This window comes from Phoca vitulina, unplaced genomic scaffold, assembly GCF_004348235.1.
Source record: "Phoca vitulina isolate PV1807 unplaced genomic scaffold, GSC_HSeal_1.0 scaffold43, whole genome shotgun sequence".
Classification (NCBI taxonomy): Eukaryota; Metazoa; Chordata; class Mammalia; order Carnivora; family Phocidae; genus Phoca; species Phoca vitulina.
The window spans coordinates 2,748,525-2,763,233 of record NW_022589746.1 but is presented as its reverse complement, the minus strand read 5'-3'; the positions used below and the strand labels follow the sequence as shown (position 1 = coordinate 2,763,233).

Genomic DNA, 14,709 nt, shown 5'->3' with positions numbered 1-14,709 from the left:
TGCACTGTCTGTATTCCATGAATATATGCTCAATACACAGATTAACTGTTAAAGCTAACACATTTAATAGTAGCAGATGGCAACAATCAGACGTTTCATGGGCCACAGAACCTTCTCCAGTATTCTCCCAAGTAAGAAATTTGAAAATTATGGAGACCATGCGCATGCACTAATGAATCCAAAACGTTCTTACCTGTCTTTCCTATCTATTGATAAACGTTCATAAATTCTAACGGCTTGAATACAGAATTTAGCCTGTCGTATTCAGGCAAAGAAGCTTGGAGAAAAAAAGGAAGGAAGGCAGGGAAGGAGGGAGGGAGGGAAGAAGGAAGGAAGGAAGGGAGGGAGAAAGGAAGGAAAATGAAGGGGAATTTATACATAGAAATATATTAATATTTCAACTATGGCAAAGGCAACCTGATTTGCTATTCCCAAACCAGATTAAGAACCACCGTCCTCCAGCATCAGCTCCCAAGACCCTCTCCTCCAAGGATCACCTGCTTCGATGTTAACGCAGATTCAGCCCTCTACGAGCTCCATAAGAAACCTGTTACCCTGACTCGTGGCCACCTTCTCCCCTTCTCCCTATTCTTTTATCAAAGTTCAGATGTGGAGAATTAAATACAATACTGTTCCCATAACTAACGCAAATAAATAACTGTTTAAGCAAGGCAGAAAAAAGATCAGAAACAAACCAGTGTCTTTATGGCAAATTTCTCTATCCAATGTTTTAGGGGACCCATCACACCAATAATGCTTAATGAACGGGGGTTAAAAAAAAAAACTCAAATAATCTAGTCACTGAGAACACAGAGGAGAATTTTCTTTGGAAGTCTCAATTTCTATGTCCATATATGTTATAAAGCCAAAGAATAGTGTGTTCCATGTTTGGTAATTAGATGTAAACGGCTACACTTTGGGATAAGAAGAATCATGTCTTCCCCTTGTATTTGCACACAAATGCCCTCATACATCTCACCCTGGCAGCCAGGAACTGGTTTATATATGTAACAGAAACTGGCAAGACAAGATGACCTTTTTAATTGTCATTAGGAGAAGCACAATTGCAAGTAACTTTGAAACATATGGTAAACTTCATTATGCTAAAATAGAATAGCTTCTACTTTGGGGCTCATGATGAATATTAATGTCAGGGCTCCTGAGAAAAATGTGCTCTAAATTTTATATTGTATAAAACTCTTTCAAGACCAGAGAGAACATTTATTTATAGTCTTCAGGCTTCTTCATAGATGCTATTAAATATTCCATTCAACATGGCAAAGCGAAATGAATAATCATGGAACATTAAGGGAGGGATAATGATCACCTTTGCCGTATCAGGCTAAGCTCAAGGCAGGGGGAGAACAAAATGGCACAAGGAGGACACAGAATGTACATACAGGAGAGTCCATGGGTTCTGTGGCAAGAGAAATCCAGACACAGATGTCACAGGAAGCCACTTCTGGGGAGATGGTGGGGAGGTTTCATATACTCTATCCAGAGCACGCAGAGATCATGGGAAGTTCAGAGGGTCAGAGGGAGCCATCAGGGTGAAAGCTTAGAAGGAATGTAGGGAGTGGGCACATGGGTGGATAAGGGCATGGGATATTCCAGAGGTGGAGGGAAGAAACCAGAAAATCAAGGGGAAGCAGCAGAAAGCCATGGGAAGACGTGGTCTGGGAGATGGGAGAATCTGATGCCCAACAGCTGCAACAGGCAAGAAGGTGCCTTCATGAAGCCCAGATCATAGTAATTTATTATGATTACACATCATCCTCGGAAAGGGATCTTTGACTTAATGCCCAACACTGCTTATTGTCTGAGAAGGGGAGGGAGCCCTAGCAAACCCAACAGCTCTCTACGAAAAGCTGGTGAAAATGTAAAAGGTCATCCCTTCTGGCATTTTTCCAGGACAGGGAGTTCCTTTTTCTACCATGTCCTTTAGCTCTCTCCCTCACACTGAGCTTCAGTGGCCACACACACACCACAGACACTCTCCTTCAGTCTGTGAATTAACAGTATGCTTTGGAGGGGAAAATTCCTACATGTAGAAGCTATTTTTCTAGTGGATCTATTTAAGAAAACAGAAAATTTTTTAAAAAGGCGGGGGTGCCTGGGTGGTACACTCAGTTAAGCATCGGACTGTTGGTTTCCTCTCAGGTTGTGATCTCAAGGTCGTGAGATTGAGCCCTGTGTCAGACTCCGCGCTCGGCATAGAGTCTGCTTGGGATGCTCTGTCCCTCTCTCTCTGCCCCTCCCCCCTGCTCGTGTGCTCTCTCTCTGTCTCTCAAATATATAAAAAACTCTTTAAAAAAAAAGTTAAAGATGGTGACAGTAGCTGCGTCATGCTGAGAAAGGCAGGAGGTGGGTAGGAAGCCGTACACCTCTCTCAGTTTGTGTATTTTAATGGATGCAAACCTGAAAAACAATGTCTTCCCCAGATTTATTGTAAAGAGTGAAGCCAGTTCATTATGGTCCCAATTGCAGCAGCTCCCTAGATATCTCATGTGTTCGAAAGGCCAGGCCCAATGAATATTAATGCACAGAGTGGAGACAGACTGCCTTTCCTGGGGAAGACCTGTCTCTGTCGCTGTTTGTTACATGATTTGCATCCTGATGCCTTAAGAAGTTTCAGAATTTATCCTAAACTGTCATCCCAACATGGTATCACTGTTTACAAAAATTTCTTTTCTTGCTCTGTTACTAATTATGATAAGGGGTTAATTTCACACGTGTGTGTACACACAAAGGAAAAAATTATAATAACCATATTAAATAAAGATAAGGAAATCATCACATTCCCTTCCCCTCCCCCCAAGAATGGACAAAGTGCATGGACAAGAAACTATGAAAAAAAATTATAAAGGCACAAAAAGAAGCGAGTTCAGCCTTGTGATTGGTCAAATATATGCAGAAATAAGGCATGAACTAAGTACTATCTAATTATTGTTATTGGACTAATAACCTTTTAAGAAATAACACCCAGTACGGGAAAGGATGGGTTGGTAGCATCAATTAAACTGTATAATTCTTTGAAAATCAGTTTGCACATGTGCTACGCCATAAAGCTGATCATACTCTCTGGTCCAGTAATCCCGATCTGGCACTTTATCTTTAGAAAGGAATTCATAAAAATGATCATGAAACACATCAAAATAAGGACTAAGCACAGCATGGTATATTGAGTCTCGGGACGTTATAAAGACCATAAATAATAAAGTGGAATGCTATGTCACAACAGGGAAATATAAGTGTGTTGAGGAGCACGGCTCTGGAGCCAGAAGTTCCGAGTCCCATTCTAGCTCCTCACTTCCCATCTACAACTCCCTGAGCTCACTGTTCCTCAGTGTCAGCATCTCTAGAATGGGGGTGACAAATTTATCACAAATACAGTTGCGAGGCTTGAGTGATGTGATGCTTTCATTATTGCCACATAGGCGAACGGCAGGGAGAGAATACACAGTGTGTAAGAGGTGTGCACGTGCTTCGGACACTGGGGCGACACTAAAAATAAAACCAGGAGCTCTGTTACAGATGTTGTATGATGGACTTTTTTTTGTTCGGCTTTGAAAATGTGTCTTATTCTTATGCTGTTTTGCGGAACAAATTTTTTTTTTAAATTTTAAACCACTAGAGTAACCCCAGGAATCTTATAAGCTTCACCTTCAGAGGATTCTTATATAATCCATAGGGGAAATTACTTTGCCTCCAAAGGTTGATGCATTGCTAGGATTCCAGACCGCTAGGGGATTCCAGACCGCTAGGGAATTTCAGTGTTTGGTGACCTTCTCAGGGCAGACATGGAGTCTGGTATTTAGCCCCTACTGTTCCTCAGTCTCTGGGGGGAAAAACTGGCGTCCGGTGAAAGACAAACAGACATTTGCCAAAGTCTAATTTTCTGTTTTGCCAATACAATTGGGACATACGGACCAAAGTCGAATGCTGGGTCACATACAGAGTTAAAAAGAAGCTCAAATACTACAGTTACCTTGTCTGAGCAAGCCCAGGCTTCCTTTCATTAAGTACACCCTAAAATCATAGTATATTTGCATTAGGTTCTTTCTTAGGGAAGGGTAATATAACATTTGGGGACACATGAAGTATAAAGCAGCCATAGTAACATATACAAAAAGGGAGATGTTCAAAATAGGCTACAATAACCAAAAGTTAAACATCAGTTTGGTAAATAAAAGGAGAATTTAAAAGTTTGGTTATAATTAAATCTCGAAGCAAAGTATGTAACCAGTTGTTAATGAGTCATGAAGACCTTGGAAAGTATAATGTCAAGACAAAAATACAATTACATTATATAACTGTGGGAGCACACAAAATATAAGCATATCTGGTTTATAAATTTTTGATGCTGCCAAGTCAGTAGATCTTTAAGCAACTCTTGATGGTTTCTGCCATGCTATAAATATTAAACTTCAATGCATTAGCTTAGGATTGCCCACCCCTATGGTGATCCAACCCTCCCTCCCCAATTGTATAAAAACCTGAGGGAAAACAGATGAGACAGGATGGCTATCCCCAAATACGAAAGTGTGGTGGGCCCAGGGCAGCAAAAAGTGGAGCAACGAAGCAATCAGGGCAGGAAAACATTGATCGGCATACCCCCTTCTCCTTTACAAGAGCTGAAAAATCAAATTAACAACAAATAATGGTCTCTCAAAAAAAAAGTACTGTCTCTCTTGGGTTCCTAAACATATGGCAGCTTCAAAGAAGAGGAAGTAGCTGAGGAAAATAGCAGGAGGCCATGACTCATGGCAATGTCAAAGAGGAAAACAAGGTATTTCATACAAATGTAATCACTGGGGTGCCTGGGTGGCTTAGTTGTTAAGCGTCTGCCTTTGGCTCAGGTCATGATCCCAGGATCCTGGGATCGAGCCCCACATCGGACTCCCTGCTCAGCAGGAAGCCTGCTTCTCCCTCTCCCACTCCCCCTGCTTGTGTTCCCTTTCTCGCTGTGTCTCTCTCTGTCAAATAAATAAAATCTTTAAAAAAAAAAAAAAGTAATCACTGGAAAAAATTGTGACAGCAGAAAACATGTCACAGCACCAATAAAACTGAATTCAGTAAAACCTCACAGAATTGGGACTCAATTTAAGAAAAAAATCAGTCCTAATTCCTCAAAGCCCTGAATTACAGAATATGTTAAATGTTTTATGTTATATGAATATGTTAAATATTTTAAAATGCAAAAACTCACTCAAAGAAGCTTAGAAAGAAGACCATCACATTTTGCAAGTTGAATTCCTTATGATCAATAGGATGGCACAGCAGTAAATTCATAGGCAAACAGGGCTTGTGGTAGTCCTCCACCAGAAACTCTGGCTAGTATGTCAACCCACTTACGAATGCCTGTACTTGCAGGAATACAGAGGAAAACACTGACATTTAAGCATTTTAGAACAGGAAACGGAACTATCAACGGTTCTTTGAAAACGTATCAAAAAGTGGTTTGAAGTTAACAAATATGTATCCAATTACATTATTACAGTTCAACTTTTTTTCCTACTGGCTGTAGAATGCTAGGCCTCTCTTAGTCACCCTTCCACAACAAAAGATTTCGGTTTTAATACAAAATATGTTGTTATCATAACGATTATAACCTATAGGATCTCCCATCGAGTGAAATGATCCATCTGGTATCAGGAAGTTGCAGATAGCAGATCCTCGTTTCAGGTTTGAAATACAGAGAGCATACTTACAAATTTCAAAAGTGAAAAAAAAAACCCTGTCTTTTCAGGGTACGCAACATCCTCTAGAGATGATTTTTAGTGGACTCTGTTTTCATAGTCATGACTATGAGTGCAGCATTTAGGTAGGGTGGTGAGGTTGAGGGATGCATAGAGAGAAACTCATGTTATGAATCAAGTTCATGAAGAACATAAAAGTGCAGACAAAAAAGGATTCAAATCCTGGCTCCTACCCCTCATGTCCATGTGCCCCTGGACAAAGCTCTGACCCTCTCTAAGCCTCAGCATCTTCATCTATAAAACAGAGACCGTGCTGGAGCCGGCCACACACTGTCCAGAGGATTAGGCAGCTAAATAGGCGTCGAGACTTGGCTCAGTGCCTGGTGCAGAGTAAGGGCTTAAGAACAAAAAGAAAAGTAATCCACATTTATAACTGAAGAGAATGTGACAACATACAGGGGATCACTCCTTCCTTTGCAAGAACATAGTAAATCCATAATAGCTATAGTTAATCTGTGCACACAGCAAGGGGTCCAATAAGTACACGCTGAATATATACAATGAAGAGCAAAGGAGGAAGAAATCTTAAAAGAACTCATTTTTAAACTTATAAGGATCTATATAAAAGGTAATATGAATACCTCTATGAATACTTTAGAATTGAGTTCTACTAATATTAAGCTCTAATAATCATAATAAGAAAGATATGTTTTCAAGTCATAACATAATGCTGAAGTTGTTCAGTTAACTGAGGGTAGCACCACTCCCACAAGGGGACATTTAAAAATGGGGGCGGGAGGAAGAGTCACACAAAAGACAATGATCCAGATGTGGAGCACTCTGCAGGACATGGTATGGTCTTATGCAACAGATCACCCTTCACCAAACCACAGCCAACAGACTCTCCTCTAGAATCATGGCATTCTGCCTAACCGCCACTCTTGGCTTAATCTTCAGGAAGGAGCGCATGAGCGTAAGTGTGTGCGTGTGTGTGTGTGTGTGCACACGTGCAAACCAATGTCATCAAAAGCCCAGAATCCAGAGGAAATCGAGAGAGACCAGGAAAGACACTGTTGCCAAGAATGATCCACCAGACACGTCAGAGTCACATGCACCCACCCTATTATATAGAATCATGTTCCCACTCCAAACAAATCAGCATATCACAAAACTGTATATTGTAATTGGTATGAAATACAATTAAAATCATCATTGCATTCCACCTAGGGGATATATGACTGAAGTATTGGGAATGGAGTATAGAAAGCAAATCGGGAGACAGGTGGAAAAGAAAGTAACAAGTAAGGACTTCTAAAAAATCACACAGAAATAGGAGATCAGAAATGGTAAACAGCAAGGGAAAGAACAAAATATGGATGCAACTGTGGGAATGTGAGACCAGAGGGACTAGTAAATGGGGGCTTTGGTGGCCTCAGGGACTGAGGGTCTGATTCACTCTGGACCATGAAGGCCTAACACAGAGCCTGGCATACTGTAAGTGCTCAATAAATGCTCAGAGAAATGATGCATGGATAGATGAAAATACTGTGTTATACACGAAGCGACTGAGAAGCAGGTAAGATACAGTGCCTTGCAAAAGATCAGTCATTCATCAAGTCTCACGCTGTGATGACTCTCTACGCCAGCTGTTGCACAGATGATGAGCAAGCAACAGAAGGGAAATGAAACTAAGGCCTCCTACATCTGAACACAGGCTTTTTACACTGTTGTGGAGAGGCCTCCCAAAGGAATTATCACAATTTTTTGATAAAAGAGGGGGGAAGTTCATTGCAAATGTCAAGCACAGAAATTCACAGGCAAAAGTGGTGGCAGAGAAATAACCACACTAACAGAGATGCAAGGATATAACTAGAAAAGGAAAAAAATATGGAGAGAAATTTAAAAGGCAAATATATATGTAACTGATAAAATAATGATTTTATTAATAAGATTAATCAATGATAGAGATGTAAAAGTTCAGTCCATGAAAAACCTGAGAAAAGAAAGATTATGACATTTTTTAGAAGAAGTTTTTCTCTCAAAGTTCGTATTATCTATGTTCTTAAATCTAAACAAAGATTTCTGATTTAGAAAGGCAAATGCAAATAGGATATTCCCCATATAACAATCTAAGTTCTGCCACATACAGAACCTGCAACACACCTCTGGTCCCAAGACAAACAGCTTGGTCCTCGGTCATCAAGAGCTCGATTGCTGTTCTGGCCCCAAGAGAGCAAAGTTGTCTACCACGCAGACCTTCCTCAAAGTTCAGAGGGAAAAAAGTGACATTTGGTGAATATTTCTACAGAATATGATCTCTGGCTACTCTTCTACATTTCTAGTCTCATGTTTGAATCATGTCAGATCACTGGAAATTTCCAGACTTAAATGTAAGTAGCCTGAGCCTTTACTAATTCATTCCCATGGTATTATTATCATTTCACATGTTTCTTAAAAATTTGGGAGATTTTAGAATGACTCTTTTCTAAATCCGTTTTGCCAAAACACTGGATCAAAATTTTTGTGGAAAAATATGTACACACCCACACATCTAAGATATGTATACATTTCAGTCTATCCATGAACTCCTGCTTTGAAGGCATCCCCCTTTCCAGGAGGGATTGGTAACAGCCACATGGAGAGTGTTTTTGCATTTGTTACGAATCTGTTGTGAGGACTTTCCAGTATGCTCTCAAAAAAAAAAAAAAATGCCTTTAAGCAGCGCCTAGGTAGCTCAGTCCATTAAGCATCTGACTCTTGATTTTGGCTCAGGTCATGATTTCAGGGTCGTGAGATTGAGCCCTGTGTCAGGGGCTTGAGATTCTCTATCTCTCCCTCCCCCACTGACCGTCCCCTCCCCCACTTGCACACGCACTCTCTCTCAAAAAAAAAAAAAAAAAAGGCCTTTAAGAATTTAACACCACTCCACATTCCTGAAAACTTTGTGCTTTTAGCTGCTTTTGAGGAAGATGGATGACACTTCAGTTGTCTTTTTTGCTCTGGTTCCTAGGGAGCTCAGTATCACATCATATTCTCAACACAGAATAATTAACAAAAGCCAATGACTTTTCTTCCATCTCAACTTTCAAATTTTATTTTTTTGTTAATTGTGTTGTTTACATCTCCATTATATGTTTTCTCCATTTCCTCCCCATACATGGACACACAGACACACACACACACGGAATGCAAATTCTATTCTTCTGTTCTAATTTTTCTTCAAAATTTCTTCTAAATACATCCTATAAATGTGGAAAGGGAGTTACTGCCTATATATGCAGAACTTGTAAAGTGCAGGATCTCTATACTGAAGATCTTTTCTTAACAGGTGTGAGGTGACTTCTAAAAGAAGCTTCACCTGTGGACTTCCAGAGTTCAAGGAACACATATCTCACTAGAGAATGTCATACTTCCTTCCATCAGCTATTTCAAGCTCACAAGTTATGCGGTAGTCCAGAAGTCAGGGCAGGATGATGTCAGCATGGACCTACGGCCTTTCTAATCTAAAGCAAAAGGTAGGTCCTCCCTTATGCACAGAAGATGCATCCAAGACCCTCGTGGATGCCTGAACCACAGAGTACCGAACCCTACGTATACTACCTTTTTTATTACGCGTATAAACCTATGATAAAGTTTAACTTACAAATTAGGCACAGTAAGGGATGAACAACAATCACCAATAATAAAATAGAATAATTACACTGTAATAAAACTTTTGTGAATGTGGTCTCGCTCTTTCTTTCAAAATATCTTGTGTTGTACTCGCCCTTCTTGTGATGATGTGAGGTGATGAAATGCCTACATGATGGGATGAAGTGAGGGGAGTGTCGTAGGCGCTGTGACACAGCATTAGGCTTCCAGTGACCTTTAGATGATTCATCAGGGGGATCATCTTCCTGACGGGGGTCGATTGCAGGTAACCGAGACCGTAGAAAGCAAGACTGCGGATAAGGGGGAAGTACTGAACTAGCCCCAAACCATAACTGAAAAAATTGACTCCCCTCCAACTTTATTACACTAAAAAACTGCTCCTCATTTGCCCTCCACTTGTTCTTACTCATTGAAAGGCAAATGAGTTAAAGCTGAACACACCCAGCCGTCACTCCCAGGAAAAACGAAATCCTGCCATTTGATAGCCGCGCAGAGAATCCCTTTACGTACTTTACGGGCCCTCTATACGAATTTCTGACAGCTCAGTGGGCCACAGACCCTGCCAGATTTTTGAGCTACATCTGCAGTATCTTTTCTATTCAGGCAGCTGGTATAAAGTGGGGAAATTCATTAACATGCTAATGATGTCCTATTTAAAATTCTAGCCCTGATTATTCTGTGATTAAATCTCTCCCCTTGACGTCTGCTTCCTTTATATCTGAGTTATAGTGCAAAATCAACAATATTAATAAAGTACAATACAGATTATCAACTTATACACAAGGGATGGAAAAATTTATATAAATCTCAGGGTTGTCTTTTTGCTGAAAAGCAGATACAGCAAACTAAAAAAGTTACTGTTGTGTTTTTTTTTAATCTCAGCCTCCCTTAAAAAAAATGAAATCCACAATAATTAAAGGTTTATAGTTAATCTCCACAAGTAATCAGGGGTTGAAAGCATTTCATTCTATTTCACTGTACTTAAAGTTGCTCAGAATTCAAACGCATTTTCCTGAAGTCTTAAGGAGCTGATACAGGTTAAAACACATCCCCTTCTTGTCTCTTCACAGACTGTGTATCACTGTGACAAAGTCAATGGATTCAGTGATGATTTCTGTCTCCCTTTGCCCTTGATTACTCTGGCACATTTCAGGACTTTTTCATCATTTTGTTCTGTCTGCTCACACTCCCCCATATGAATATCCCACTCAGACAACTCAAGCATCTTCCACAAAAGACAATCAAACTTACCTCTGTTCTCACTAAATTAGAAAATGAATTTGAAGAATTAATAAAGAAGAAGAAGAAGAAGAAGATCCAAGGTCTGGGTCTATAATTCAAAGTAGAGGAGTAAAGGAATAATATGGAAATAAAGGAATGTTTCATTTTAACATCTGGCCCCATTAAATGAACAAATACTTATGGTATATTTACTATTTTCAAAGACACCATGCTGGATACTGTGACAAAACAAATGAAACATAAGAACAGTGCTTTTCTTTGATTTCAATTGAGCCAGCCACAGAAGATGTAATAATACTGTAAATGATCAGCAAAACACTTCCCATCTATAAGAGTTTTCTGTATGAGAGAGACTGCTAATTACTCCCCAAAACTGCAAATCTCTCCTTCTGCTATAGAACCAGAACTCCTGGCTGGACTTGGACATACGTGGGGCTGGGTCAGCCATCTTGGACCAAATGTCACCTGTCCAGGGGTACAGATGAACAAAATAGAAGAGCCTGGGTCCCTGACCATCACAGAGTTACTTATCCATGGTTGCCACATTCTGCAACCATGCTAGAAACCAAAATCGGGTTTATTAAAGAATTCTACATATTGCTTATTTCTTAAATAGTCTTATTTTAAAACATTTTATCTAAGGATAAGAAGAGTCAGCTCATGGGACATACACGCGTGTGCATACTATTCCTTTGTATTTGCTCTACATTTAAAGCTCTACATTTAGAGCTCCCTCTAAATCTTTAACTCTCAAAAGCCAACAAATGGCAGACTATGGACTTTGGCCTAGTTTTATTGCATTTCAATAAATAAAAAGCTTCAATCTACTAAGGAATTCATTATTTATTTATTTATTTGTTTATTTATCTCCCATTACTCTCATCAACCCAAGATTATTAATTTGGTTGACCTAATGCCAAGTCACCTCAGATTGGTTAAGAATTACCTTCAGCCTAAAGCATAGGGAAAAGGGTAGCTGATCCAGCAAAATCCAAGTCTAAAACATAAAGAACTCTTTCACAATAGTAACTAGCCATCTGCAGCTTAGAATCATTGATGGTAACAATCTCTCATTCCATTTGTTTATGTTTTATTCATCATTTTGAAGATACTTAGTAAAGTGACAAGGATGAGATTCAAAAAATACTACATGGCTCATTTTTTCTTCTTAAGAGATATTTATGGCTTTCAAGAGCTCAACTGTTCAAATGAAAATATTGCTCGACTAAATTTGTCCGAATTTGTTCACATCTTCTTTATTCTTAGATTCAATAGATTCCCCCATATTGTGCCAAAAATTATGGAGTGATGACATGAGAAATTTCATAGTTTTTATTGTTTATACATTTAAAAAGTCTATAGCTAAAATTCACTTAAAATATCCAATGATCATTCCTATCATGACTTCATGAAGCACAGCATCACATCTTAGGAAAAAAGTGTTGTTATCCCTCAGTACCCTAGTTATATAGTCAGACTCAAATGTACAGTTTCTACATATTTGGCAGAAAAGAAGGCTTGACCTACAGAAGTGGGGAAAGAAAGATAAGAAGTTAGTTGTTCCAGGTTAGGCCTGCCCATTGGGAAGAAGACACCATAACAACTGAGTATCCTGTGATTCAAATAACTGAAACCTCTTTCTACAACGGAGTAAGCCTTTCAAACACAATTTATTCATAGTGAAAAGACACACCTAATTTCTGCTAACTAATTTCATACTTCTTTACCTGGTTTTAAATACTAATCTTCATTTACTTCAATCTGTGGAGTATTTTCAAATAGCCGTATTTCAAATGTGGCTACCTAACATTCCCATTCTTTCCTTATTTCTTTTTAAGTAAGAATGCTTTGTAAATATAGTTACTTATTAGTAGATAGGTCTTTCATTTTCCTAGTAAACATTCATTTAGGGACCATGATATACTATGTATGACCTCTAGCCTCCAGCAGCTTCTACTTCCTAGAAGAAATGCAAGAGCGCACACACACACACACACACACACACACACACCTCAAAATCTTTCTAAGTTACCTCATTTAATCTGTACCACTTAATCAGCCTATGAGCTGGATATTCTTCTTCTCATTTTACCAGTAAAAAAACAGATTCTAGCATCTAACATATTTTAAATCTGCATTTATTTCTCATGATTTCATTCTTCTGATTAGAAACTGAAACACTGTAAATTCTTCACATTTTTTTTAAAGAAATAAGTTTTTACTCTATCAATTCAGACTGAACAAGCATCTTCTAAGACTGTCCCCCAGGGAGCAAACCTCAAGGTGACCTCAGTTACTCTTAACGACTGGAACAGGAAAAGAACACAAGAGTACGGTAACTACTCCGACAGGCAGAGACTTCAGTTAAGGCAGCATTGGCCTCTTCTACACCATTCTTCCTGGAGAAAGAAGCTCTCAGGAAAAACTCACACACAGAAGAGCCACTGCATGGTCTTTATTCAGTTTTCTGAGTCAGCAGGCTCTCGTCTGTGATTGTGCAAGCCAGAAGACTGAGCCAAGGAACAAAAGGAACATAATTGTCAAACATAGAAAATTCTCAAGACCTGTGCCAAGGGAGAGATTGCTCTAAATAATCACAAGGCCATTAGCAAATCCAGGGCAGAGGAGGGGAGAAAAGACAGAAAAAGGAAAGATGTCACATGTGAATAGCAAAACAAAAGCTGACAAGTAATTCTACCCCATTTGCCAAGGCTCCTGCCAAAAAAAATCCTCCAGGAAAAGTGTCATGTGCTCCAGGATGCCTTTCACATCGATGCTCACATGAGGCACAGAACACCCTGCCTGGCCACCTAGTACAATCAGTAGTATGAATAGTTCACCAAGCAACAGTTGTGACTACTTACCGTAGGCAGCTTCCCCCTGGTCCAGCTCTCTTCTCAGTCGGCTGTAATCTTCCTTAACACTGCCCAGCTTTTGGACATTCCTGGAACTCAGCACCCGAAGCTTGTCCAGGAGTCCCTCCAGCCCTTCCCTTTCTGCTGTTAATGATCTAATCTCCTCCGTGAGCTCCTTGGCTGTAGAGAAATGGTTTCCTGCAGCACATTGCAAGAGAGAAGGAGGGAAAACAAGTTTGACAGCATCCCCACACATGGAAGATTTAGCAACAGCTAATGTGCACCAACAGTATGGAGAAAGAGGGCTGAGTTTGCAACTGCATCCAATTGCATGAATAGTCTTCCATGGAGGAATATGGAAAAACACTGACTGTCTCCTTCAACTGGGAAAACCACCAGTCTCTTTATCACCTTATTTTTGTTAGTTCTGTTTTAAAGCTTCCATTAGCCAATTCATGTCCTTGTGAAACACAATGAAACAAAAATGTCCAAGTGAAATCCAGGGAAACCACATGGTATGTGGTATGACTCCATTCAAATATCCAAATGTCAAACAGTTGAAATATTATAGTAGAGTGGAAAGGGACTAGCCATTGGAGTCAGACTAGACCTAAATTCAAATCCTAGTCCTCCTGTTACTCAACCTGCATGACCTTGAGCAAAGAAATTAACATATGTAATTTCAGGGCAAACTTCTTATAAAATATGATTGTACTAACACCTGCATCAGGTGGCTTCAAGAATAAACATGAAATTCTGTAAAGCACTAAGCAAAATATATCATGCATTGAAGCTAGCAAGGTTGCAATTATATTTCTAAATATCAACAACAAATAAGTAGAAGATGATTTTTTTAAATACCATTTACAAGATATTTTAAAGCTCAAAATATTTAGGGATAAATTTAAAGAAACATGTGCAAGACCTCCACACAGAAAACCATTTTAAAAACTTCTGAGAGAAATTTAAAAAGACTTAAGCAATCAGAAAGACAGAATACTATATATATACATATATTGGAAAATCGAATATTTTTAACATTTCTATCTTCCTCAAATTCATCTATTCACTCAATACAATTCCAATCAAAATCTCATGATGGTCTTTTGTAGAAACCGACAAGCTTATTCTAAAATATAAAATAAAATGCACAAGGTCTAGATCAGCCAAAAAAAAAAAAATCCTTGTAAGGTAGAATGAAGAGAATATATATTACTTGATTTCAAATTAATGCTGAAGCTACAGATCAAGATAGTATGGCA

At 39.1% G+C, this 14,709-nt stretch overlaps 1 protein-coding gene across 1 annotated transcript in view; it reads right to left on the bottom strand.

Annotated features, from left to right (window-relative positions):
• DISC1 (DISC1 scaffold protein) overlaps positions 1-14,709 on the bottom strand; it is a 351,558-nt gene that overhangs the window by 178,376 nt on the left and 158,473 nt on the right. The window contains exon 9 of the mRNA XM_032430420.1: positions 13,457-13,645. Within this exon, the coding sequence (XP_032286311.1) occupies positions 13,457-13,645 (189 nt within the window). The remainder of the gene's footprint in view (positions 1-13,456; positions 13,646-14,709) is intronic.